The 24517-nt window shown below is 35.2% G+C and overlaps 1 protein-coding gene and 1 long non-coding RNA gene across 4 annotated transcripts in view; one reads left to right on the plus strand and one right to left on the minus strand.

Moving 5' to 3' along the window:
* The window catches only part of BBOX1 (gamma-butyrobetaine hydroxylase 1), a 105429-nt gene that overhangs the window by 75436 nt on the left and 5476 nt on the right, over positions 1-24517 (plus strand). For all 3 annotated transcript variants that reach the window (XM_051964231.1, XM_051964233.1, XM_051964232.1), the window contains 2 exons: positions 12266-12371; positions 21369-21565. In XM_051964231.1, coding sequence (XP_051820191.1) covers positions 12266-12371; positions 21369-21565 — 303 coding nt within the window. The remainder of the gene's footprint in view (positions 1-12265; positions 12372-21368; positions 21566-24517) is intronic.
* LOC127539845 (uncharacterized) overlaps positions 1-24517 on the minus strand; it is a 105709-nt gene that overhangs the window by 45786 nt on the left and 35406 nt on the right. The window lies entirely within an intron of this gene.

The following is a 24517-nucleotide window of genomic DNA, read 5'->3' on the forward strand; positions in this document are numbered from 1 at the left end:
GAATAAATTGCCTAATAATGATGATGGTGTAGTTAGTGATGATGAAAAGAATAGCAAGAGATCCCTGGAGCCATTTAGAACTGATATGGGGAATTGAGGGTGGAGGGGAGAGGGGATGAAGGGAGGAGGAGAAGAAGAAATCATTTGCGGTCTTTTTGTAGAATTAGATGAAAACAAGACCTGAGATTTCAGAAAGTCTTAAAAGGAGACATGACTTAATCAGAAGTGGAATGTTCCTAGGACATGATGCTTCTTTATACCTAACCATCTTCAATGAATATTCCAAAATTTTGAATGATGCGTCCCAGAATAAATTCCAGAGGAACCACATCCTCTGGCAGTTAATAGGAAAATTTCCTACTCTATAATCAGTCATCTAGTGGAAAAAAATCACCAGACCAGGAATTAAAAGGACTCCTGAGTTCCAGCCCTGCGGCTTGGCCCAAATCTTTGTTGCCAGGCTGTTCAGAATCCATCTCTTCACCTGTGAGTCTCATTTTTCTCATCTGTAAAAATAAGAGATCCGGACTTGTGATTCCCAAGATCCCTTTCTTCCAGCTCTTAAATTCTTATGTCTTGATCTTTTCCCAGACCTCTTCCTCACCAAAAAAAAAATTGTTTTTCATGGATATTATATTTTATTTTTAAAAATTTTGATGCATTTTGTTTTGCTATTATAGATACTTCCTAATACCCAAGCCACTTTTCAATTTACATTATCGAAGAAAAATGATTTGATTTTTTATTAACAGAAAAGATAGATTTGTCCTTTAACTTTGGCAGTGTAGCAGTAAAGATAACCATGTAAATAAATGATCAGTTTGTTTCCTCTCCACTATAACTTTTAATTGATATTGTTTTAGTCACTGTATATGCTATTCTTTTGGTTCTGTTTTCTTTACTCTATATAGAGTAAAGAAATCTAAACATTCCCATATTTCTCTAAATTTTTCATATTTGCCATTTCTTATGGTACAGTAATGTTCAATCACATCCACATGCCATAATTTGTTCAGCCATTCCCCAATTGTTAAACACAGATTTTGCTCTACCAGCAATGGAAATAGTATGTTTATCTGCCTTCAGCCAATCAAATATGATCTTTCCCATCCAGTCTGATAGGTTCATAAAAACAATCTTTTTTTTTAATTTAAAATTTTTTATTTTTATTTATTTTTTTTTAATTTTTACTGGTGTTTTTTTTTTAATATAATAACTTTTTATTGACAGAACCCATGCCAGGGTAATTTTTTTTTACCACATTATCCCTTGCACTCACTTCTGTTCTGATTTTTCCCCTCCCTTCCTCTCTCTACCCCCCCCCCAGATGGCAAGCAGTCCTATATATGTTGAATATGCTGCAATATATTCTAGATACAATATATGTTTGCAGAACCGAATAGTTCTCTTGTCATTAAAATAATCTTTAAGTATGACTTCATCCCTATCTCTGGTTATTAGAGATTTGAAATATTTTAGAATTTTGAATGATAGTTTGTATTTATTTAAGATTATAATAAGTTCTGGAAAAGACTTCACAGACTATCTAGTTTTACCCTGTCATTTTGCAGAGAAGGAAACTGAGGCAGTTAAGTAATTTCATCATTTGAAAGTATTTGTCTGACACCATGTATTTAGAAAGGAAGGGATAATTTTTAATGTTTAAAATTTTTACATCAAATATTCTAGGGCCAGGAGTCCTCAAACTATGGCCCGCGGGCCAGATGCAGCAGCTGAAGACTCTTATCCATCTCACCCAGGGCTATAAATTCCTTTATTTAAAGGCCCACAAAACAAAGTTTTTGTTTTTACCATAGTCCGGCCCTCCAACAGTCTGAGGGACAGTGAACTGGCCCCCTATTTAAAAAGTTTGAGGACTCCTTTATCTAGGCCAATGACAAAGCTACTGTAATGAGAGGAGCTACGATGCCCTAGCAGTACCATGGAAAAAACAATATAATACATAAATCCCAGGTTAGAAATATACAGAAAGTTTTATAAAAAATTCAGTGGGGTAAGAAACAAATCAGAAACTGAGCAATAATCTTATAAATAAAAACACTGGAGACAGCCAAAAAGTGTATAGAATTCAAAACCCATCAACAGTTGTTACAAAGAACATATATTGGTTATTTCATAACAAAGCTACTCATTTTCTGACAAATAAAATATGCTGTCATATAAAGTGAAAGTTTCTTCAATTTGCATATATCCACAGATCCCAAAGAAATGGACAGAAAATTTTCTTCTACCAAGCATGCTGTATGTTATGACATGTCATAAAGCAAGGTGACAAATGTCTCTTTTTAGATGCTTCCCTCTTGAGGTCATAGCATGGTAGATAATGGATTATCCTGTTGTGAAAGAAAATGGCTATTTCTTAGTTTCATTGTAATGGTGGAAAAGTTATAGGGCTGGGCCTGAAGTCAAGAATCTGAAGTCAGGGGCAATTAGATGGCTCAGTCTGGGCACCAGCCCAGAAGTCAGGAGTATCTGAGTTTAAATCTGGCGTCAAACACTTAATACTGCCTAGTTGTATGACCCTGGGCAAGTCACATAACCCTAATTGCTTCAGAAAAAAAAATCTGAAGTCAAATCCACTGGATCCACAATAAATTAATCCTATATAATCTCAACTGAGCCCTCACTGTAACAAAGCAAGATATTTTTACCCCTCTAATCAATTCACTTTCCCTCTCACTATAGCAGAATTTCCAAGTCTTTTCATCCCTGCTCAAACTTCCTAGATTCTCTCTGTCCCAGTGCTTTGGAAAATCTAACTCTCACTGAAAAAAAAAATGAGGACATTTGCCAAGATGCTTCTGGCCATCATTGTCATCTATCGCTAATCTCATAAGAGCAGGTAAATTTTCTAGAGAGACGACAAGGGATCCCTAAAGAGCAGCAGATAGAGTGGCTGATTTGCCCATCAAATACAGTTTCTGAAATTTAATTATGTAAGCCTCCCACTTTTATTTTTTACCATTAGCTAGTTTCTTCCTTATCTCTACCTTCTAAAATCCATTAAAACTCATTTCAAGCTCCACTTATATAAGAATATATAAGAATTCATATATATAAGAATTTTTCTAATCATCTCAACATCTTGTGCCCTTACACACACACACCACAATCTTATTTATTATGAGTACAGATTTTTAAAATTATGAACATAGAACCCCATTTTCCCAAATGAAACATAAGGCAGAGATTCTCCAGACTTGAGTTCTATCCTTAGAATCTATACAATGTCTGATTAACTAATTGATTATCAGAGTATAACATCACCTTTCTGTTCTAACTTCTTCAGGTGGAGTTCTTCATCTCTCAGAACTAGAAACAACATTAAGACCAACCTGGCAGCAGACAGGCAGAATGGATGCATTCTCAATGCCCTCTGCTCAGTACAAAGTTTCTTACTTTATCAACACATCTCATAGATACATTAACTGAGTATGAGGCTCCCACACTAAGCAGTCAGTACCTTTCTGACAGAGACAGCAGAGATTCTATCTCTCTACCCCTTTTTTTAATCTCAGTATCTTTGTTTAAAAATCTCTATGGGCATCTTAGAGAAATTTCTCCTTCACCTGAAAAGCTGTAAAAGAAAAAGTGGGAGGGAATAGTTTCAACTTTGGCTAGCAAGTTGTTTTCTTTCAGATGAAGGTGGAGAAGGTAAGATTTATTTCCCTCCTAAAATGTTTAGCAGGTAGTTGAATAAATATCTTGACAAATCAGTAAGTGACTGTATTAGCAAGCACTTTATGTAGATAACAAAAATGTGTTCATATGAAATATTGATTTGTACTGCTAGAGATAAGGAAGGATGAAGGTGGAATTTGTACTGCCTTACTCATCAAATTTGGTTCCAGTCCAATATGATACAATTCAATATGGCTCCCGTTTACCTTTCCAGAGTTGTTTCAAGAGTGCAATCCAGTCCAACTGGCCTGTTAGCTGTTCACAGTACATAAAGTTCCATCTCTTTCCATGAATGTTTACATGCTGTTCCTAAAGTACTTTTCCCATGACCCTTTAGCATCACTAGCCAGATGAAAGCATAGCTCAGATGCCATCTCTTCTCAAGATCTTTCCTGATATATTCCCAACTCCAGCTAATAGTGCTAGCTGTCCTTGGAAATTACTTTGTATAACTTAGTGTTTATTCATGTATGCATAGAAGACATCTCCCATATATGAAGCAAGCTCCTAGATGGAGGGTACTTTTGGTCTCTCAAATGCCCACCTTGGACATAGTAAAAGCTAAATAAGTGTTTAAAGAATTGAAAAGGAAAAAAAACATCAAGAGCCTACATGTATGACATCTATGCATAGAGACAGAATGTATTGCCACATTTATTGTATCTGTGGCATATAAAGCTCTGTGCAAAGCATCAGTCCTGTGAAGGTAAATGGAAATCTAAGGGGAAAATACTAAGAAAGATCAGGAGGCAGCTAGGTAGTATAATGGATAGAACATCAAACCTGGAGCTAGTAGGACCAGAGTTCAAATCCAGCCTCATTCACTTGATACTAATATTGTGATCCTAGTCACCTAACTCCGATGGCCTCAACAACAAAAAAAAGTCACAAGACATAATAAAGGAATAATTGAATCTTTATGTATTCTTTAGAGCTCTAGTAGAGAGTCCTATATATGGTAGGCACTCAATTCATATTTGTTGGTTACCTGAGAACCACTAATTTTATGAACTGAGAAAGGACAACTACTCAGAGTTAATAAATATGTAACCTTGGACAAATCATTTGAACTTTTCTCAGTTTCCTTAACCATCAAGTAGAGATAAAACAACACCTACCTCTCTATTCATCCACTGCCTTAACTCTCACTTATAAACTGGAGAGGGGCAGCTAGATGGTAATGTGGATAGAGCACTGGCCCTAAAGTCAGGAGGAGCCAGGTTCAAATGTGAGCTCAGATACTTAACACTAATTGAAGGACCCTGGGCAAATCGCTTAATGCCAATTGCCTTGCAAAAATAAAAAATAAATAAATAAATAAAAATAAACTGGAGAGAATCAGTAAACAATGTCAACAGGATTATTGTGAGGATCAAATGAGATAATATTTGTTTTAAAAATTTATCATAATTCACTGCATAGGGGTAACTACTTATTTCTTTTCCTCTCCATCGTTTAGTGCTTTAAGATTGGCAAAGCACTTTATATTATATACTTTGATCTTGTCAATATCTGGAGATAAATGATATTAGTATTCCCATTGTGTACATGAAGGAACTCTCCAAGGTTACATAACTAGTGAGTTTCTGACACAGGATCCAAATCCAGGTTATCTGTATTCCAATTCTGGCACTCTATCAGCCAAGGAAGAGAAGTAATTATAAGGAACACAAAAGTAAATGTAATCCATCAAATAGAAAAAAAAATGGAAATAAAAGGAAGAGAAACTGAGTTTGAGCTTAGTTCTATCACTAGTTCTTTGCTGGGAAGAAATTAGTCTCACCTTACCATGTAATGTTCCCTATGTCTATGACCCATAGAGTTCTCAGTTAACACATAAGTTACAGGAGTTTGTTATTATCTTGGCCAAATGCTCTCAGATCCTTGCATGGAAGCTATTTGACAATAATACAATAATAAAATGCTACTGCCCTCGCTCTGTCATCAACATGGATGACTTTTCTGTAAGCCTCATTCACTGATAAAGTAAAAGCAAAATGTGCCCTTAACATATTCCTGGTGGGATCTTTGTCAAAGAAAACATGCCAGACCATATTAATGGTATAGGAAATAACCTCTGAGCACAGGAGGTAGGGAAAGGTGGATAGATCTAGATAGCCTTTCCAACACTTGCTATATTCCTGCAAGTATTCTGAGAACTGTCTCTAAGCCAGCCCAGTGGCATTTCACACATTTGCTAATGTTATGGATCCAGATTGTATGTGAGAAAATATGATTATTTCTTGGCATCTGACTCACTGGAAGCACAGGAGTGACTGAGTATTACTGTTGATGTGCAGGTTTTAGCCAAATAAATCAAAGAATGGTTACTTCTTTGGCGGCATGTAACACACCCTTTTGGTAAAGTAGAAAATACTATTGACTGTGAAAGAAGCACCAACTTAAAAATCCAGAGAACAGACTAAATTACAGAGATTAAATTGTAAAAGCTAACAGTCACATATCACCTTACGGTTTGTGAAACCTACATTGTCTGCAATGATGGCTACCAACAACTCTATGAAGGTTATTATTATCTCTATTCTACAGATAAAGACATTGAAAAGGTGGGAGATTACATGATCTGCATAAGGTCATGTAGTGATAGTTTTTGAACTTATATCTTCTGGGCTCCATATCTACTATTCTATCCATTATACCATCTATCTGCTTAGAGAAAGAAAAAGATAAGCTTATTCACTTTACTGTAGCTCCTAACAAAACTATGTAGCCTGTCCTTGGGAAAAAAAATTATTTCTCTCCTACAAATCAGTTAAATTTGCAAGGATAACAGAAAAGACCTCTTTAAATTTTGAAGCTTGTTGGAAAAGCCCTTCTCATATCTATATTGGGGTATCTAAAAAGCCTATTTTAGATAAATTTGTTATTATAGTAAATTGGGAAAGAGAATATTTTGAAAAATGTATACCCCAAGGAATGGCAGTTTTTCCTCCCTCAGTCAAGTCAAGCTAAGTTCTTTCAGGCTGTTTTGAGCCCCGGTTCAGGTTATCAGCCAATAGTTCATCCCTTGGGGTCGCCTTTGCAGCATTAAGTTTCTTTGTAATGAACATGGATGCCAACAAAACCATTCGAGTATGAGGTCACCTCGTAAATGAAAGGAAAAATAATTTGTGAGTCTCATACTCTTCCAGAAATCATCTGTGGAAATTCATGAAAGACTGAGAAAAACATAGTCTTCTTTCACTACAATTCTCAGGACTTCATTGCCTTTCCTTCTTAAATTCAGTTAACTGGCATCCTTGCCAACTCCACTACAATCAGATGGCATGGTCCTTGTTTCTGACATGATTTTCCCGGTATTCCCTAATAATGAATTCATCATCAGATTCATCTTTTGCCAAGTGATCGACTCTGAAGTTCAAGGAAACAAGCTAAATGGCCTGTCTAGAAAATCCAAAACTCAAGGAAGTATAAAATACAAATGCAGCAAGTATGGAGTTGTTATAGGAATATTCCTACAAATTTTGTGAAGTATTTTTAAAATGCCTAGTAGGCAAAATTAAAATAGTCTTCTACTTAGGCTTCTCTGTTTTTATTCTTAAAAAAAATTTTTAAAAAGCTCAGTAGCCAATCTTTGTTCTTCTCAGCTAAAATATACACATAGGACTATAAAAATTACTGAACATATATCATGTCCATCATCCCCATTAAAAGCAATTTCTTCTTCAATTGATTTGATACCACTTATTTTACTCCTCTCATGCCTTTTATGCATTTATTTCTATATGAAAACACACACTGATCTCCCACTAGATTATAAATTCTGAGTGTGAAAACTAAGTCTCATTTACCTTTTTATCACCCAAATCCCTAGCAAGATGAAATGTCTATAGTAGGTGTCTTAATTATCATTTGGTAAATAAATCAATGAATTCATATTGAATTCTCACCAATGAGTTCATTTTGTAATGCTTGACCTTATCAGTTATTTTGACATTTAACTAGTTGAACATTTAACAAAAACATTTGTTCTTTGAAGATCTTGAATGCAAGGGGTGGACTATTTCAGTTTTGCCTAGTAGGGATTTTAAAAATACTTTACTAAATTTGTAGAATCAAAGGTCAGAGGGTGGTAGAAGTAGAAATCAAAGGGATTTCAGCAAAAATCTAGTTCACCTAACTCATTTTAACAGATAAAGATCCTTAGTACAAAGGGCACTTAAATAAGTTGGGCCTAATCACAGCAATAATAAGATTCAGAAAGAGAATTTTGAATCCAGGTTCTCTAAATTCTCCAAAGGTATCATACTAAATGAACTGAATTTTTAGGATTGAAATGATTCTTTAGGTTTTATAAGTTTGGTCAAGATCTGTAGTTTTAGTGTGGTTCACTCCACCAATGAAGGACATAGCAGCACCTTCTTTGTAATCCCTCATATTAGAGAGATCTCTGGGAAACTCACACATTAAGGAACTTGCTCAAAATCAGATATTTATTTTTAGCTTGTTTTCTATATTGAGAATGCCAATTTTTTTAATTTAAGAAGAAATATCCAATAAATGGAAAGTTATCCTTTGCTTTGTTCACAATTCATTTTAGATCTTAAGATAGCCACACATACCCCCCAAAAAATAATTTTCATCTACATAAAACTACTTTAATAGGTCCTCATTTAATAAAAATGGGAACTGATTATTTTTTTAAAATACAACTGCCAAAATCACTCTATAAATTATTATCAACATCAAGTCAACTTGACAAATATTTAGTGGCTCGAAAACAGATTTTTGTGATTGTTAGGTGTGTTCAATTCTCTGTGACCCCATGTTGATTTATTTGAGAGCAATACTGGAGCGGTTTGCCATGTCTTTCTCAGATTAAAAGTAGCTGTGTGTTAGTAAATATTTAACAACAAGCTCTCTCCAAAAAAAGTATGACCCCCACACTTGCAAGTTTGATCTTCATTATTACCATTTTCCCCATCACTTTCTTAAACTTAAATAATTAGTGACATAAATCAGGCCCTTTTTGGTAGCTTGCTTATTTTGGATGTTAATGATCAATTTTTGTGAATAGGTTTGAGCCATTTCTAACATATCCCTGCATGAGAAGCAATTAACTGAAAAGCATTCTAGATTTTGAATCAGAAGACTTAGATCCAGATTAGATTTCTTATGTATTAGTTGTGAGATATGTCACAAACTTTCCAGATAGTATTTTTCTCATATAAACTAAGGGGATGGAATGCTTTCCATAGAGTCAGTTCAAGGTAGTTCAGTTAAAGAATCTTTTATTTTTTTTTACTTTCTCTGTTTAATTAATTAATGTAAAGCAGATAAAAAATAGAGGGAGAATTGCTATGTACACCATAGAAAATAAGAGATTCAAAATCAAAAGCATAAATTTCCATTTCAAAAAAACCTATGTAATAAATACTGCACTTTGTCTTCTTTGTTTCCTTGTAAGTTTTCTTTTGTTCTCAGCTATGTACTTTTTACTTTAATCGTTTTTCCCCCTTTTTCCCCTCTACTCCCCAAAGGATATAATTAAGCACAGACCTAGATGTAAGTGTGTGTTTGTGTTCTATAAAAGTCAAGATTGAGTAGTACACAGATTTATTGCATTAATTCCTGCTGTTTTCTTGAAGATTTAATATTTGGGGGGGGGGAAATGATTGATGTCAAAAAACAAATTGCCATCTCCCTGGAATGGTTCAATTCTATCTCAGAGAAAGAGGACATCATAGGATCCTTTTCAGACCATCTCTGTAACCATTACCAGAATATGTTGTGAATAGAACTTATTCATCCCATATTCAGTTCTGTATCCAGTCTGGCTCATCCCATATCATGCCTAAGTTAATAAAGAGCATGAGAAATATTTACTCATCACCTGCCAGTTAACTACAAGGAACACTGACAAAACTTGGGTCATAGCACAGATATTATCCCCATGAGATCTAGTTAACTTCAAAAAGAGAAAAGTTCTGGGCTTTTTTTTTTTTTTTTTGAAACAGATGGCACCCAGTCTAGCCAGCTGTCTTGGAAATGATTCCCCTTGATCAGAAAAGGAACCAGGTAAAAAAAAAAAAGTGAGCAGAAGATGATCAAGGCAGAACCATCATTGTTTGAAGGCAGGGGGTAAAAATCAATTCAAAACACGTCTCACAAACAAATCGGGAATGTTATCTTCATGTAGGGGAGACAATATCTTGGTGGAATAAATCTTTTTTCCCCCTTTCATTTGGTCCTTTTAAAATTGCACAAATCTTTATGATGCATAGATCATGTATATTGACAACAGTATAGACCTAAATTCTATATTAGCTATGTATGGCGTGCATCCAATGACATGAACACCATAAAGAACATATATTTTTGGCTCTAGTTGCTACAATATAATGGACTGTCAGACTTGAAATGTGTTGCAATAAGTTATAAATACCTCTGCTTCTTTCACTCAGTCAGTTTTCAATTCATGACTCTACACTGCCTGATACAGCTCAGAAAGTTTTGCTAGCTCTTCCATCTTAAATTTAGATGAGAAAAACAGAGAAATAAAGAAATTCATTCTTAGCCCTCAGGATTGGGAAGAAATTGTACTCTTATTCAATAAGGAAGATACTCTCAGATGATGGAAAAGATTATGATTTTGCTATGTTTTAAAGAAAAGATGGTGCTGAAATTTATTCTCCTCATAAGTATTTTTAAAATTCCTTAACATAGATAATAGATTCTTCCCCTACTCCCAAAGAATTCAAGGAAACAAGCAATATTTATTGACTATATTATATTTTATAACACATAATATAATAATACAACATAATGTAATAGGCAATTTAACATGATATGGCAAGTGATATAAAGAACAAAATTTAAATAATATATGATGTTACATAATAATGTGTTTATGTGGTTTATGGAATAGTCCCTAGTTTCAAGGAATTTGCAATTTAATGGAAAAGTAGACTATATAGACTCATAGTAGGCATTTAATATAAGATCCTTGAAAGCAGAGCTTGTTTCATTCTTTCTACTTGGATCTTAAGTGCCGAGTGCAGTAACTAGCACATGTGCTTCATAAATATCTATTGACTGCCTAGTATATTTTAATAAATAATAATACTTATCAAAACGAGTGAAATAATAATTCAGTCAGAAATTGATACTCGAATTCAGTTGTAACAGAAAACATTGTAAGTTGAAATACTCAAAGAAGCTCGGTGATGCAGTGGATAAAGTGCAGGGTTTGGAGTCAGGAGGACTCTCGGCAAGTCACCCTATTTACCTCAGTTGAAGAAGGAAATGGCAAACCACTACAGCATCTTTGCCATCAAGAAAAACCCAAATGGGGTCACAGGGAGTCAGACACAACTGAAAATGCTTAAACAACAAGAGGGTGTGATTAGATCTTTGTAAAAAGACTAAAATTTTGGACAGGTCAAATAGAAGGGAAAGGGAATTCCAGACCTATGGATGGACCTAATTTACTAAGAGAGAATTTAATGGTGTGAAATATAGAATTTTACACTTAAGTTAAAAACAAAAAGAAAAAAAAAACAACACACATATATAAGGCAAAATATACATGGTTGAATAATAATTTATTCAATGAGGATCTGGGGGTATTAGTGTATTGCAAGTTCAGTGTGCATCATCTGTGTGATATACTGTATTTGGTAACCCAAGAAAATAAATGAAAGCTATAGTGACAAAGATTCTACAGAGTGCCCTGTATTCTGCCACGGTCAGGCACCCTCTAGACTTAGCTTGGGGTGCCACATTTTAGGGAGGATGTCAATCAGCTGGAAAGAAAGCAAAGGAGACTCTTCTGGAAAGTGAAGAACATGAAGATCATGTCTTATGAAGAGCAGTTAAAAGGAATGGAAAGGTTTAGCCTGTAGTCTACAGTAATCCTAGCAAGAACATGGTAATTGTCGAACGCTGAGAAAAGCTGTCATAGAGAAAAGGGATTCCACTGGTGTTTGGCTCCCTTGTCTTTGTGTCCCTATTGCTTTGCATAGAGAATAAATACATGCATATTGACGAGGATTAGAGACTAGTTTCTCCAGATTTCAGGCATGAAGTTGGGCAACTCCAAAACCAGAGGTCAGTTTCCCTGTGCATTTCCATACATATGTGCATAAAATCAAGAAATAACATCAAAATGTTCATAGAACAGCTGGAGTGAATTATGAGATAGGAGTGCTCGTGAACATCAAAATGTCACAAAGAAATACACCTCACGTCAGTCACACTAAGGGCTAAATACCAGCAAGAAAAGGGACCTTTCCTCTGGAACACCATGGCTGGGGGTACATCCCAGTTAGCCCACATTATCAGCCCCAAAGAAAGTTTGTTGGATAAAAAGCATTTGTGCAATGCCCTTTTACAGGCGGTGGGAATAGGAGAAGCCCCTTTGCCAGTGAATGATTGGGACAGGACCACAGGGATTTCTGTTCCAGTCATCAGCATCATCCACCACCCCATGTTCTGTTCTGAAAAGACCCAGCAGCCTCTGGGTAGCGAGTTCATACTTTCACGTTTTGTCTGTCTGACTTGGCAGCAGCCTGTGCAAACATGTGTTTCTCTTATTTTACAGACATACTTGGCAAGTACAAGACAAAATCGATGCAAATAATGTGGCTTACACAACTGGAAAGCTAAGTTTTCACACAGATTATCCAGCACTACATCATCCACCTGGGGTAAGGTGAGCCTGATCACTTTTTCCACAAGGCAGGCCAGGGAACTGGATTTTTTTCAATTATTTTGCAGCCAATAGATTATGGGTTCCGTGTATATGTATGTAAATATATGCCTGTGGACACACACACAAATATATGTATTATATATACACATCTAAATTATATGCAATATACATGAGAGTGAAACACGTATGTGTGTACATTTATGTATGATAGCTCATCACTTGTCAAGGAAGACTATTGAGGTTGTTAGAGAAATGGGTTAGACTATGTGCTATATACTTTTCAAGGTCTCATAATTCTGAATTTTTAAATCTGTGATATGAATATCTTTGAATTATATTTATCTAGACATATATCTGTAATAAATATAAACATTAGATAAATATGTATAAATGTTTACACATGCATGAATTCCCTTTGAAGATCTTAAACTAAATGCTAAATTACCACTTGTAATTGAAATCAATGAATGTTAGAGATGGGTTGAACTATATATTATCTTCAGGGTTCCCTTTCAATCCTGACGTTCTGATTTTGTGTGTGCATTACATATAGGTCAATGATTCTTAATGCGGGCCTGGGAACTTTTTCTGTACATATTTAGATAATTGCATTTGAATATAATCGGTAAATTCTTCAATATGTTTATTTTTGCATTTTAAAATATTATTCTAAGGAGAGAGGAGTCTAGAGGCTTCATCATAATGCTGGAGAAGCCCTTGACACAAAAATGGTTTAGAAGTCTAAGATCATTCTTACAGATAAGCAAGACAGCTTTGAAATATGATGGATTTATTCTATTACTTTGGATTTGTATACATACACACACATATATGAGAAATGTGCAGTTTCATAAACAATCCTTCTTTATGTCATGTATAGAAAGGTTTATATCTGTGGCAGAGTGAGAAAGACAGATACAAAGATGGAATGGGCAAAGGAGGAAGAGAAAGGCAGACAATAGACAGATGGGGAGAAATAGAAAGGAGTGAGGAAGGGACTCAATACTGGGGAAATCTATCCAGGTAACATCACCTAGCTAATCAGATTTTTAACATTGTTTCAATGGAATTAATGAGCCCCCTGTAATATAGTTTCATCTATATTCATATTTTTGTAGAACCAGTAAATTACTTTAGGTAAAATCTACCTATAGACAGGTGTTAAAGCCTTCACCAACAGTCAATAATGAAGTTCAGTTCACAAGTGATTCCATTTCAACATTTGTTAGGCACATGAATGTACAAGACACTGACTATGCTCGGTATTATTATACAAAGATAGTTATGAGACAAGGTCCAGCTCCAAGAAACTGACAGCTTAATGGAGGAAAGAGCAAGTCCACAAACCATTGGGACAAAAGAGAATAAGAGCATTATACAAAGTGAAGCAAGAAAACTTCTTGCCTGTATCATAGAGGAAATGACAACATAGTTGAACATTGAAGGAAAATCACCAGATGGAATTGGGAGTTGATGATAATTCCATTCCAAGCGTGAGGGACTACATGGGCACAGAAACAAAAGCTGAAGCTGGAAGGATAAATACAGAACAAACTACAAGGTGCTACTGGACGTCCTGGTGACTAAAAGAGTGGGAGTAGGAATCAAGTAGAACTGTGTCTAAATCCAGCTCCAGACATAAGTTATCTAACCCTTCTCAGTCTGGAATGATAATAGTACCTATTTCCTAGGATTATTGTGAAGATCAAATGAGATGTTAATATATGTAAAGTCTTGTGTAAATCTTAATAATAATAATCATGATATTAACTATCATTGAGACACCATATTAAGAGAAAAGTTTATCTGGAGATCAGAATATGTGGACTCCTAAGACATAGCTTTAGAATGGGAAGGATGCTTAAGAGTCTTTGAGTCCATCCCCATGGACTCATACAGCTGTATAGCTATTTGAGTTTAGAGTCCTACAATTCTTAAGTGCTTGAAGTGGGATTAAAAGGAAGCAATTCCTGCTTCCCAGTCCAGCATTCTAACCATTGTACCACAATGAATGGAAGAAGTATAAAATAAAGCTGGATAGGTAGGTTAGAATCATTCTGGAGTGCATGTAATATCAAGATCATAAGGTTATTCAATGCAAAATTGAAACATCAAAGGCATCTCCTGGAAAGATTATTTAGATATGGGCATGAAGATCAGAGATTTAGAATTAAAAGACACATATAGGTCTTCTAGTCCCATCTCTCCATCCCCCCTCCCTAATTTTACAGATGAGAAAACTAGGGACCAGGAAAATTGATTAATTTGTTTATGGTCACACAGGAAATCATCACTAGGACAGGATTTGAACATCACCCCAGAACCAATGTTCTTTCCCATGTAGAAGATGAAGGATCCAATCTTTTCAGACTTGGATGATTCACATTATGTCTTTGGTTCTCAATATTCATTGAATTCTTGGTAGGCCTGAGAGTTAGCATAGGGATAGACACCTGGGTTCAGAACCAAAAAGTGTTGGGTTTGTGTCCCATTTCTAACACAGGTTGCTTTTGTGAACCTGGGCAATTCACCTTAGCCTTTCAGTTTTCAGAAACCTCTCTGAGAATATGGGATGCAGAAGAAATGGATACACATATTAGGGGAGTGAATTCCTTTATCAAGAACTCTCTACATGATGAAATCACAGATCTAGTTCAAGTACCACTTCTCAATTGGAAAAAAAAAACCCTATATATAAATTTCCCAAGATATGGTTTCACATGGCTCATCCATTATCAGAGATGACTATACAATAAGGAAAAAAGAACAATATTGTCAGTATGTGCTAATTTAATAGATTTTAGGCATGACACAATATTTTTGTAGTATGGCGTGGTAAGGGGAGATTTTAAAGAAAATAGGATTAGAATTTGAGGGAATTAGGCAAACAGAAATGAAGTATGAACATCTCTCCATGGAACATAACATATCGTAATAGCTCCATAACTTAGTCAATAATCTCATGAGTTATTGTGACCAAAAATATATTATCACTATAGATCTCGACATATATATTTATATATCACTAGGAGCCCAGTTTCTAGGCTTAGGTAAGTCTGTCCTCAGATGACAGTCAAATATGTCATTGCCAGACCCAGACTTGCGTCCTTTCCACATTGGCAAGCCTGTACCCTGTTGGTATGGTCTTTGAGAATCTCAGGGTCACTTCTGTGACCTAGTGAGCCATTAGAGAGGGCTTTTCATGGAAGGCATGCTATCATTATTACAAATAATCCTGGCAATCTAATGTTTGACTTCACATGTTTTAAATTACTGTGTTGATTCAAAAATACCATATGTGTTCTTTGAACTAAATGATGACAGAGAAGTGACCCTCCAGAGGCACCTTTGGGGGTAGAGGGGGAGAGAAACACAATGTGATTTGTTCTTAAGTCCAGGGGTTAAATGCCAGACTGATCAGCTCAGTCCTTTCTCTGCCAAAGACCAGTTGAGAAAGAAGGGAAATTCAAAGTTTTTTGAGGATGACACTCTCAATCCAAAGGCACTGCTTGATTTTCAAAAGTACTACTTTTCACAAAATTACATATTGTTTCTGGGACATAATCTAAACTTACATAAAACTGCTTAAATCACCCCAAGCATTTCCCTGTTGTATAATAATGATGCCTAACATTTGAACAGTGCCTTATACTTTTTAAAAATGCTTTTACATGCCTCTTATTGGAGCTTCCCAAGTACTCTTTGAGACAGACAACTATAAGCTTTTAGAATAAAAATTTATTTAAAAGTAAATTTAAATTTTACTTACGTGTTCGTGTGCTGTTTCTACTCAGTAGAACAGAAATGCTTTTTTCCCCTATAATCCCCAAAACCCCGGCCAACACACAGTAGGTCTTTGTGGATTCTTGTTTTCAATTGAAATTCACAAATAATTGCCTACTTTGTACATGGCACAGTACTAGGCTCTGCAGGAGACATTAGTCTCTGACCTAACAGAGTTTACCCTTTACAATTTAACTCATTTTATATTGAGAAAATTGAAACTTAGCAAAGTTACTGAGACAATGGCTAATAATGAACTATTTGTTGTATAATTAATCACTGCCCAGGATGAACCAGAACTCTTTCTGTCCAATCTTCCAAATTTTGAGTAACAGTTTTTCACTGTTTTGGGTTGCATATATATAACACACACACACACACACACACACACACACACACACACACACATATATATATAAACAATAAATGTTTATAGAATCATTTAGATCTTGATTCAGACACCTTTTTTTTTCCACAGCACTTCACTTTTTCATATCACTTGGCATAGTGTCTTGCACCACCTATGTGCTCAACAGATACCTCTTTTTGATTTAAAAAGCTTGACAGTTTCCCAGGTTTTCTTCTTCTCTTGGCTAATATATTATAGCAAAGTGATGAGTTCTCTCAGATTCCAGACAAAATGATAAATAAAAAAAAAAAAATACATGGGAGAGAATAGATACTCCAAGGGATTTTTTAGTAGAACTTAATTCTTGACATCTTTAGCTCTAATGGAATAGTGGTTAACCTGGGCCTAGTTAAAGTTTCCATTTAAAAAAAATATTTGCCTATTACATAAAATTATTTCAATCCAGTGGACTGTAATTTTAATGGAACAAGCAGGTCAAACAGTTGAGGTTGATTTTTTTTTCCTTCCTAAAGGGATACCAAGTGGTCCAGGTGACAAGCTAGTTACCTGTTGTGAATTCATTTTGATCAAAATCACTAACACAGGACAGGAAGAGTAGGTTCACTCTATTAATTCAAAACACATGTGGCTTAGCTCATTGTCTTTATCTGCGCCAAAAATCACATGCTGCTACAAAGTAACATAAAAAGGCTTTTCAGCTCGGAACCATTTGCATGGAATAAAATTTGGTTTTATGTATGTCAGACACATATTAACCATTTGGATTAACACAAGTGTTAACTTGTCTGGCTCCTACATTTAAATTCTTTCACAAAATTATATTAAAAATCTAGATGGCCAAGACGTCCATGGTTCTTACATACGTAAAAGAAATCACCTGGATTTTTAAGAGTTTTTGTCCTCAAAGTGCAGTTCTCTCATGTTAAAATCTAAAATGTGATTTTAAAACCACTTTTCTACTTCCCTGAAGGAAACTTTTATATCATATTATCATCAGGGAATTTGGTTAATTTTGACATTGACTTTTCTGTTAACACATTTTTTCTAATCACTTAATTCTCCATCATTCTGAATAAATTAGTTTGGTTTTAGGTTTGTTTTTTTTTTTTAATTTTTATTCTGAACTTAAACACCAAATAAAATGAGCATTTCCACACACAAAGCAGAGCAGGAACAGAAGACTATATATTTAACTGCAGGTCTCTATTATGTTGGTTTTGCTTTTTTTTATTGCTAATATGATTAACTGAAGATGCAACTTTCAAAGTTGTCCTGCTTGTCTATTATTCTCTCTAGCCTTCCTTGTGTTTTCATCTCACTTGGGGTGAGGGAAGGAGGAGCATGCTATTCCTACTCTCCCTTTCTTTCACACCTACCCCCAGTAGGAAGGAGAGAGGGAGAGAGGGTAAGGAGGGAAAAAGGAAGAGAAGGAGGGAGGGAGAAAAAAAATAGAAGGAGAGAGGGAGGATCTTATAACTAATATGCACAATCAATTAAAACCAATTTTCACATTTGGCTATGTCCAAAAGTGTATGTCTAATTATGAATCTTGGATCCATCACCCCTCTCAGGAAGTAAGTAGCATATTTCATCCTTAGTTCTCATTAAAATATGAGTTGCTCTCCCTCCCTCAATGGCTCTGGCATAAAATAAGGGCTTAATAAGTGCTTACTGAATGATTAACTAAGTAGAATCATGATTGGTCATTGATCAGAGTTCTAAAGTCTTTAAAAATTGTCTTTCCAATAATGTCACTGTAAAAATTGTTTTCCTGGCTCACTTCAATTCTATATCAGTTCATGCTGATCTCTCCAGGTTTCTTTGCAATCATCTTTCTCATCTTCTTCAAATACAATCATATTCATTTCATTCAAATGTCACAATTTATTCTGCCATTATTCAATTGAAGAATGCCCCCTTAGTTCTGATCCTTTGCCACTACAAATAACATCAACATTATAAATATTTTAGAGAACTAGGTTCTTCTCATTTTTCTTTGTCTCTTTAGGTTCTAAAGTTTAGGTTATAAGCCTGGTGACAATATCACTGGGTCAAAGGTTATGCTCAACTTTGTGATATTTTGGGGTATAACTCTAAATAACTTTCCAGAATGGCAAGACTAATTCCCAGCTCTACCAAGAGTCTATTAATATACCTATTTGGACACATCCCCAACCATATTTGCTATTTTCTCTTTTTCATCTTAGCCAATTTGAAGAGGGCATGAGGTGGTTAACTGGCTTTGTGGGACTGGGGTTGGAGTGTTGTATCCCCGAAGATCTTAAGAAATTACGGCTATTTTCTTCTTTATTTCTTGAGACACATAAATTTAAGGTATAGACCCAGTAATGTTATCGCCACATCAAATTGTATGCACAATTTAGTGACTTTAGGATCATAGTTCCATATTTCTTTCCAGGATGGCTAATTTATCATTCCACCAGTAATAGAGTGTATCTGTTTTTTGTATCTCTTCAATATTTGCCAATTTCTTTTTTTTACTCATCTTTCTCAATCTGATATAGTATGAGATGGAAAAGTTGTTTTATTTTCATGAAGATCATAACAATACATGATTGTTTTCTTCATAGTTTTGGGGTTTTTTTTAATCATTTTGATCTTTTGGACTACATTGTTATTTTTAATACATTTTAACCCACAACAATAGTTTATGGCATATAATGTTTCTATTTGGCTACAAGTGCACTTTAAATATATAATTTAAGTTCTTTGAGGACAGAGAATCTTCATCTTTGTCTATGTGTCTCTAGATACTAATATATGATAGCTACTTAATAAATGTTGCATGATTAATCAATTGATAGATTTATATTTATATTATAAAGCATAAAAGTAGCTACTTTGAAGTGGTAGAATTATCCTAATTGGGACTTTATGTTTCCAATAGACTGGAAGGAGTTACTATATTTTATATAATTATAACTCTCAATGGTACAAATCTGAATTCCATAATTTGAATTACATCCATTCTCTACTGAACCTTGTAACAATCCTGTGAGGTTAAGTACGGTAATTACCAACTCCATTTTAAGGATGAGCAAAGTAAGGCTCAGAAAAATGAAATTAATTTCTTCTTTGTCACATAGAGTGTTGGGCGACAGTAGGAGACATGCAGAGTTTTTCCCGTTTTGACATAGTCAACTGCCACAATTACTCAGAAAGCCAAAGAGAAGAGTCCTTCATGAGTTAGTGCTGCTCTTTCCTCTCAAGCTTTGTACACTCAATGAAGCTTTTTTCTCCTCATCTTCAAGTCAGGGTGGAAGTTAGGGGATTGTTATATTTGGCCTGTTGATTGGAGGGAGGCAGGGAAACCAAGCAAACTAATTTTAAAATTCCTTTTCACTGGACCTGCTACCTTCTAATATCTGAATTTGGTCATGTTTGGCTCTCCCATTCAGAGATCCTTCCACCAGACATTGGCTTTTGTTTTTATTTTACTTTGGCATGTACAGTTTTCACAGCTGAATGATGTTAAATGGCTTCTTCCTGACTAAAATAATTCTCTATATTTAGTTTTATAAAAACATCCACAGTGATAATAAAAATAAGTCACACATCCAACTAATTCAAAAGGATTCCTCCCAGAAGATTATGAAGAAACAAGGGATTTTTCAGTTTTCCTAAGAAGTCAATCTAATATTCTCATCCCTAATATCCTTTTAGTATAAAATTGATAAATACTTTATTTTCCTTCCATTTCCTTGTCCAACACCTTAGTTGACTGAGGTCATCATTACCCTCTCAATGATATCTTTTCAATGGTGTACCTTTCTTATGTCTCTCCCTGCTGGAATCTATCCCAGTATAATGTTCTCCCTAGAGATCATACCTTTATTATATCACTCTCCCCTATAGAAGGAGAACATTCTATAGCTCCTTCCTGCCTATAAAATGAGTCCAAATTTTTTGGCCCAGCGTTTGAGACCCTCTGCAACTTGGCTTCATCCTATTTCTTTAATCTCCGATTCCATCTCTGCCAAAGCCAAAATGGTTTGCTCACTACCCCTAAAACATATCTTGAACTTTTCTCCTTTTTGTTTTGGAAAGAATGGGTGAAAAAGCATTTAAGTTTTTACCATGTGCCAAGCACAGGGATACACATACAAAAATAATAGCAGCTTATGCCCTCAAGGAGCTTATGTTATAATACTCTACATATATCAAGGCTGTAATGTCTAGGGAGACATCAGTTTGAGAAAATGCCAGGATGGTAAGTAAATCCATAGAGCAGTACTTTAGCAAACATCATATCCAGGAAGAATGGCAGTATGAATAGGATTATGGTTCCCAAACTTTTGTCCATATTCTCCACCCAACAAACCCCATCCTCCTGCCAATCTTTTTCCATTATCTGAAACTACCCACCACCTACTTTTTCTATGCAGCTAACTCTATTAGTCCAATATAAAGTCATCTCCCTCTTCGGTCTAAGAATACATTGACTGGATCATGCATCATATTATTAATTCAATATTACTCACCATTTAATATTTCTTCAGTATTATCTTCAATTATCATTAAAATTTCATATTGTTATTTAACCTACTAGTCATTCAACAGAAATGTATTAAGCACTTGTTATGTGTCAGGAACTGTTTTAAGTGTTGGACACACTTTACATCTAGGGAGTAGAAGTCAAGAATAGATTGAGTCTCATACTCCCATCAATCCCCTAAGATAACTTGAGTACAAAATTTTGCTATACATGTTTGACTATGTTTTTAATACTAATTTTGAGGAGGCCAAAAAAATTGCTCTTAATCATGGGACATTTTTAATTAAGTATCTTCTAAAAACTATTTCTCTATTTAATTTCAGGTTCAATTCCTTCACTGTATAAAGCAAACAGCCACTGGTGGGGAAAGCGAAATTGTAGACGGATTCAACGTATGCCTACAGCTCAAGGAACAAAATCCTAAGGCCTTCCAAATCCTCTCCTCAACTTTTGTTGATTTTACAGATATTGGAGTTGACTTTTGTGACTTCTCAGTGCAATCCAAGCACAAAATTATAGAGTGAGTAGTACCTTTTAAAATCACATGGATTATTAAGTGGATAGTGTGAAAACATAAACAGCAATGTGAGATTATGAGTTGGGTTCACTGAAAACAAGTCACTGACAAACTAACCTTATTTTCTGTTGCGATTGTTGTGTCAAATTAGCAAGTTCCATGGGTATAGAGTAGTAGATTTCGTCAAGGCATCAAGGCATGAGAAATATAGATTTCTCATATATTTAGAGCTACAAGGAACCTGCCTTAAGATTTCCAATATCCCTATGGATAAGAATAAAGTGAACAATAGTAAATAGATGCACTCAGTCACTCAACAGCTGCCTCAGTTTCCTCATCAATAAAATGGAGATAAAAATAGCATCCACCTTCTAAGAATTATTGTAACATGAAATACTATTTCTAAAACATTTTTCAAATTTTAAAGTGCTATATAAATACTAGATACTGTTATTAGCTAATTGATTATATACAGAATGGAAAATGAAAGGATCAATGTCAGCCTAAACCAGATTTCTGGTGATATGCTACAATATTCTATGCTCAGTCATATTCTGCTCAATGATTTAAAGATGTCAAAAGTATTTTTTTTATCATATTTGTGGTTAATACAAAGCTGAAAGGGATACCAAATATACTGGTTGAGGAAAAACTAAGATTCATAGAGATTTCAACAGACTAGAACAAATGGAAAGATATGTTATTCACTTAATATGAATAAATATAAAGTTCTGCATTTGGATGAAAAATGAATTGCTTAAATCAAGAATAGAGAGAGGATACAGCTTGATTGCTCTTTGTGTAACAAAGGCCAAGGAGATATTTATGTACTACAAGTTTAATACTAGTCAGCAGAGTGATATATCTTTGCAATCAATCCCAGGCCCAAAATCTATCAAAGGTATCAATTATTCCTTATTCTCTAAAATGGTTAGACAACATATAAAGCATTATGTTCAATTCTGCAAACTACTTTGACTAATAAGCTCATATCCAAAGGAGAGAAATTAGGATAAGGAGAAGACTAAGAGAGAAGAGAAGAAGCTCATTAAGTGCCTGAGGTAAGGTTTGAACTCAGGTCTTCTTGACTTCAGGACTGGTATTCTATCCACTGTGCTACTTTAACCTTGGCATTTATATGCTTGACCAAAATACCTTCATATAGCCAGTACTGTAAGTTGTAGTCAATCCGAAAGTGAGCATTTATTAAGCACCTAGTTTGTGCCAGGCACTATCTAAGCACTAGGAATACTAAGAAAACAAAAACAGCTCCAACATCCAAGAAAATTTCAGTCTAGCTGGGGGAAACGACATGGAAACAGGTATGTACAAACAAATTTTATATAGGATAAATTGGAGATGATTGGCAGAGTTAAGGCACTAGAATGAAGAGTGATCTGGAAAGATATGAAAAAGGGCAAAAAATATTCCCTGCTTTTAAGGAGTTCACAGTCTAATGAGAGAGACAATATACAAACAACCATGTACAGACAAGGTATTTATAAGAAAAATTAGAAATGATCACTAAAGCATACAAGTTAAGGAAAAGGGGATAGTCTTCTGGTAGAAGAGGGGGATTGTATCTGAGTCTTGAAGGAAATCAGGAAGCAGGGATGAAGAAAGAGAGCTTTCCATTCATTAGAGACAGGAAAAAATCAGAAACTGGAGATGAAGGAAGAGGAACAACAAGCAGGCCAGTATCACTGGGTCCCAGTGTACTCAGGAGTAAGATCACCAGAAATGTATTGCTGGTGCTTAGCACAATACTTGGCATACAGTAAATGCCTAATAAATGCTGGTGGAGCTGCTTGTTGACTTAAGAAAACTAGAAAGATGGAGCAGTGGGATGAGGGTAGGGTAAAAGGGGCAACTTATAAAGAGCTTTGAATGGCAAATACCAAAGAGAATTTCAGATTTGTTCCTGAGATGACAGGGAGCCACTGGAGTTTACTCTCTCACTTCCAAGATCAAATACAAAATCCTGTGCTTCACATTTGAAACTTTTTGTAACCTTTCCCCCTCCACCTTTCCAGTTTTTGTATTCCAACATCCCTCTGCCATGTATCCTATGATCCAATGACACCAGACTTCTTGCTGCTTCTAGGAAAAATCACTCCATCTTCCAACTCCAGGCATTTTCACTTGACTATCCTCCAAGGCTCGAATGCTCTCATTCCTCATCTCTGCCTCCCAGGGCCTGCCCTCTAGCATTTATTCCAATTTTTTACATATAGCTTGTCAGTATATAGTAGGTTACATGTTGTCCATTTTACTCTGAGCTCCTTGAGAACAAGGGTTGTCTTTTACCATTCTTTATAACCACAGTGCTTAGCATAGCTCCCAGAACTTAGTAGGCACATAATAAGTGTTTATGGAAACATATGTGAGACATGAACAGACCTGAACTTTAGGAAGGTTATTTTGACAGCTGAGTGGAGGATAGGCTTCAATGGGGAGAGACTTGAGGCAGGGAGACCTAAAATAGAGTCGACATGAGGTGATGGCGGGCTATCACCAGAGAGGTGGCAGTGTCAGGGGAAAAGGGAGCTTATAGAAGAGTTAGAACAATGTAACATCTGCAGAATTAGTGCTGATCCAAGTTGACAGAGGGAATTTCTTTGCTGGAAGTTCCCTATTCCTCCTAAAAAAATGATAATTATAATAATATTTATTATTTGATACATCTGATATCTGAAATATAATATTTATTATCTGATACTTCAAAAGTTACATATACATCATCTCAGACAACAAGGTTGAACTAGGTGGTCTCTCAGATTCCTTCAACTGTAAAATCCCATCTCTAATGGAAAGAAGCATCTAGGCAGTAAACGAGCCTTTATTATGAGCATGGTGAAATGCACTGGGTATGTAAGTGCAAAAGTAAGACAGTCTTTGCCCATAAGGAACTTATAATTTTTCAGTGGATAAAAATTTGCAGATAAGTCAACTCAG

Source organism: Antechinus flavipes, chromosome 6 (genome assembly GCF_016432865.1).
Source record: "Antechinus flavipes isolate AdamAnt ecotype Samford, QLD, Australia chromosome 6, AdamAnt_v2, whole genome shotgun sequence".
Taxonomy (NCBI): Eukaryota; Metazoa; Chordata; class Mammalia; order Dasyuromorphia; family Dasyuridae; genus Antechinus; species Antechinus flavipes.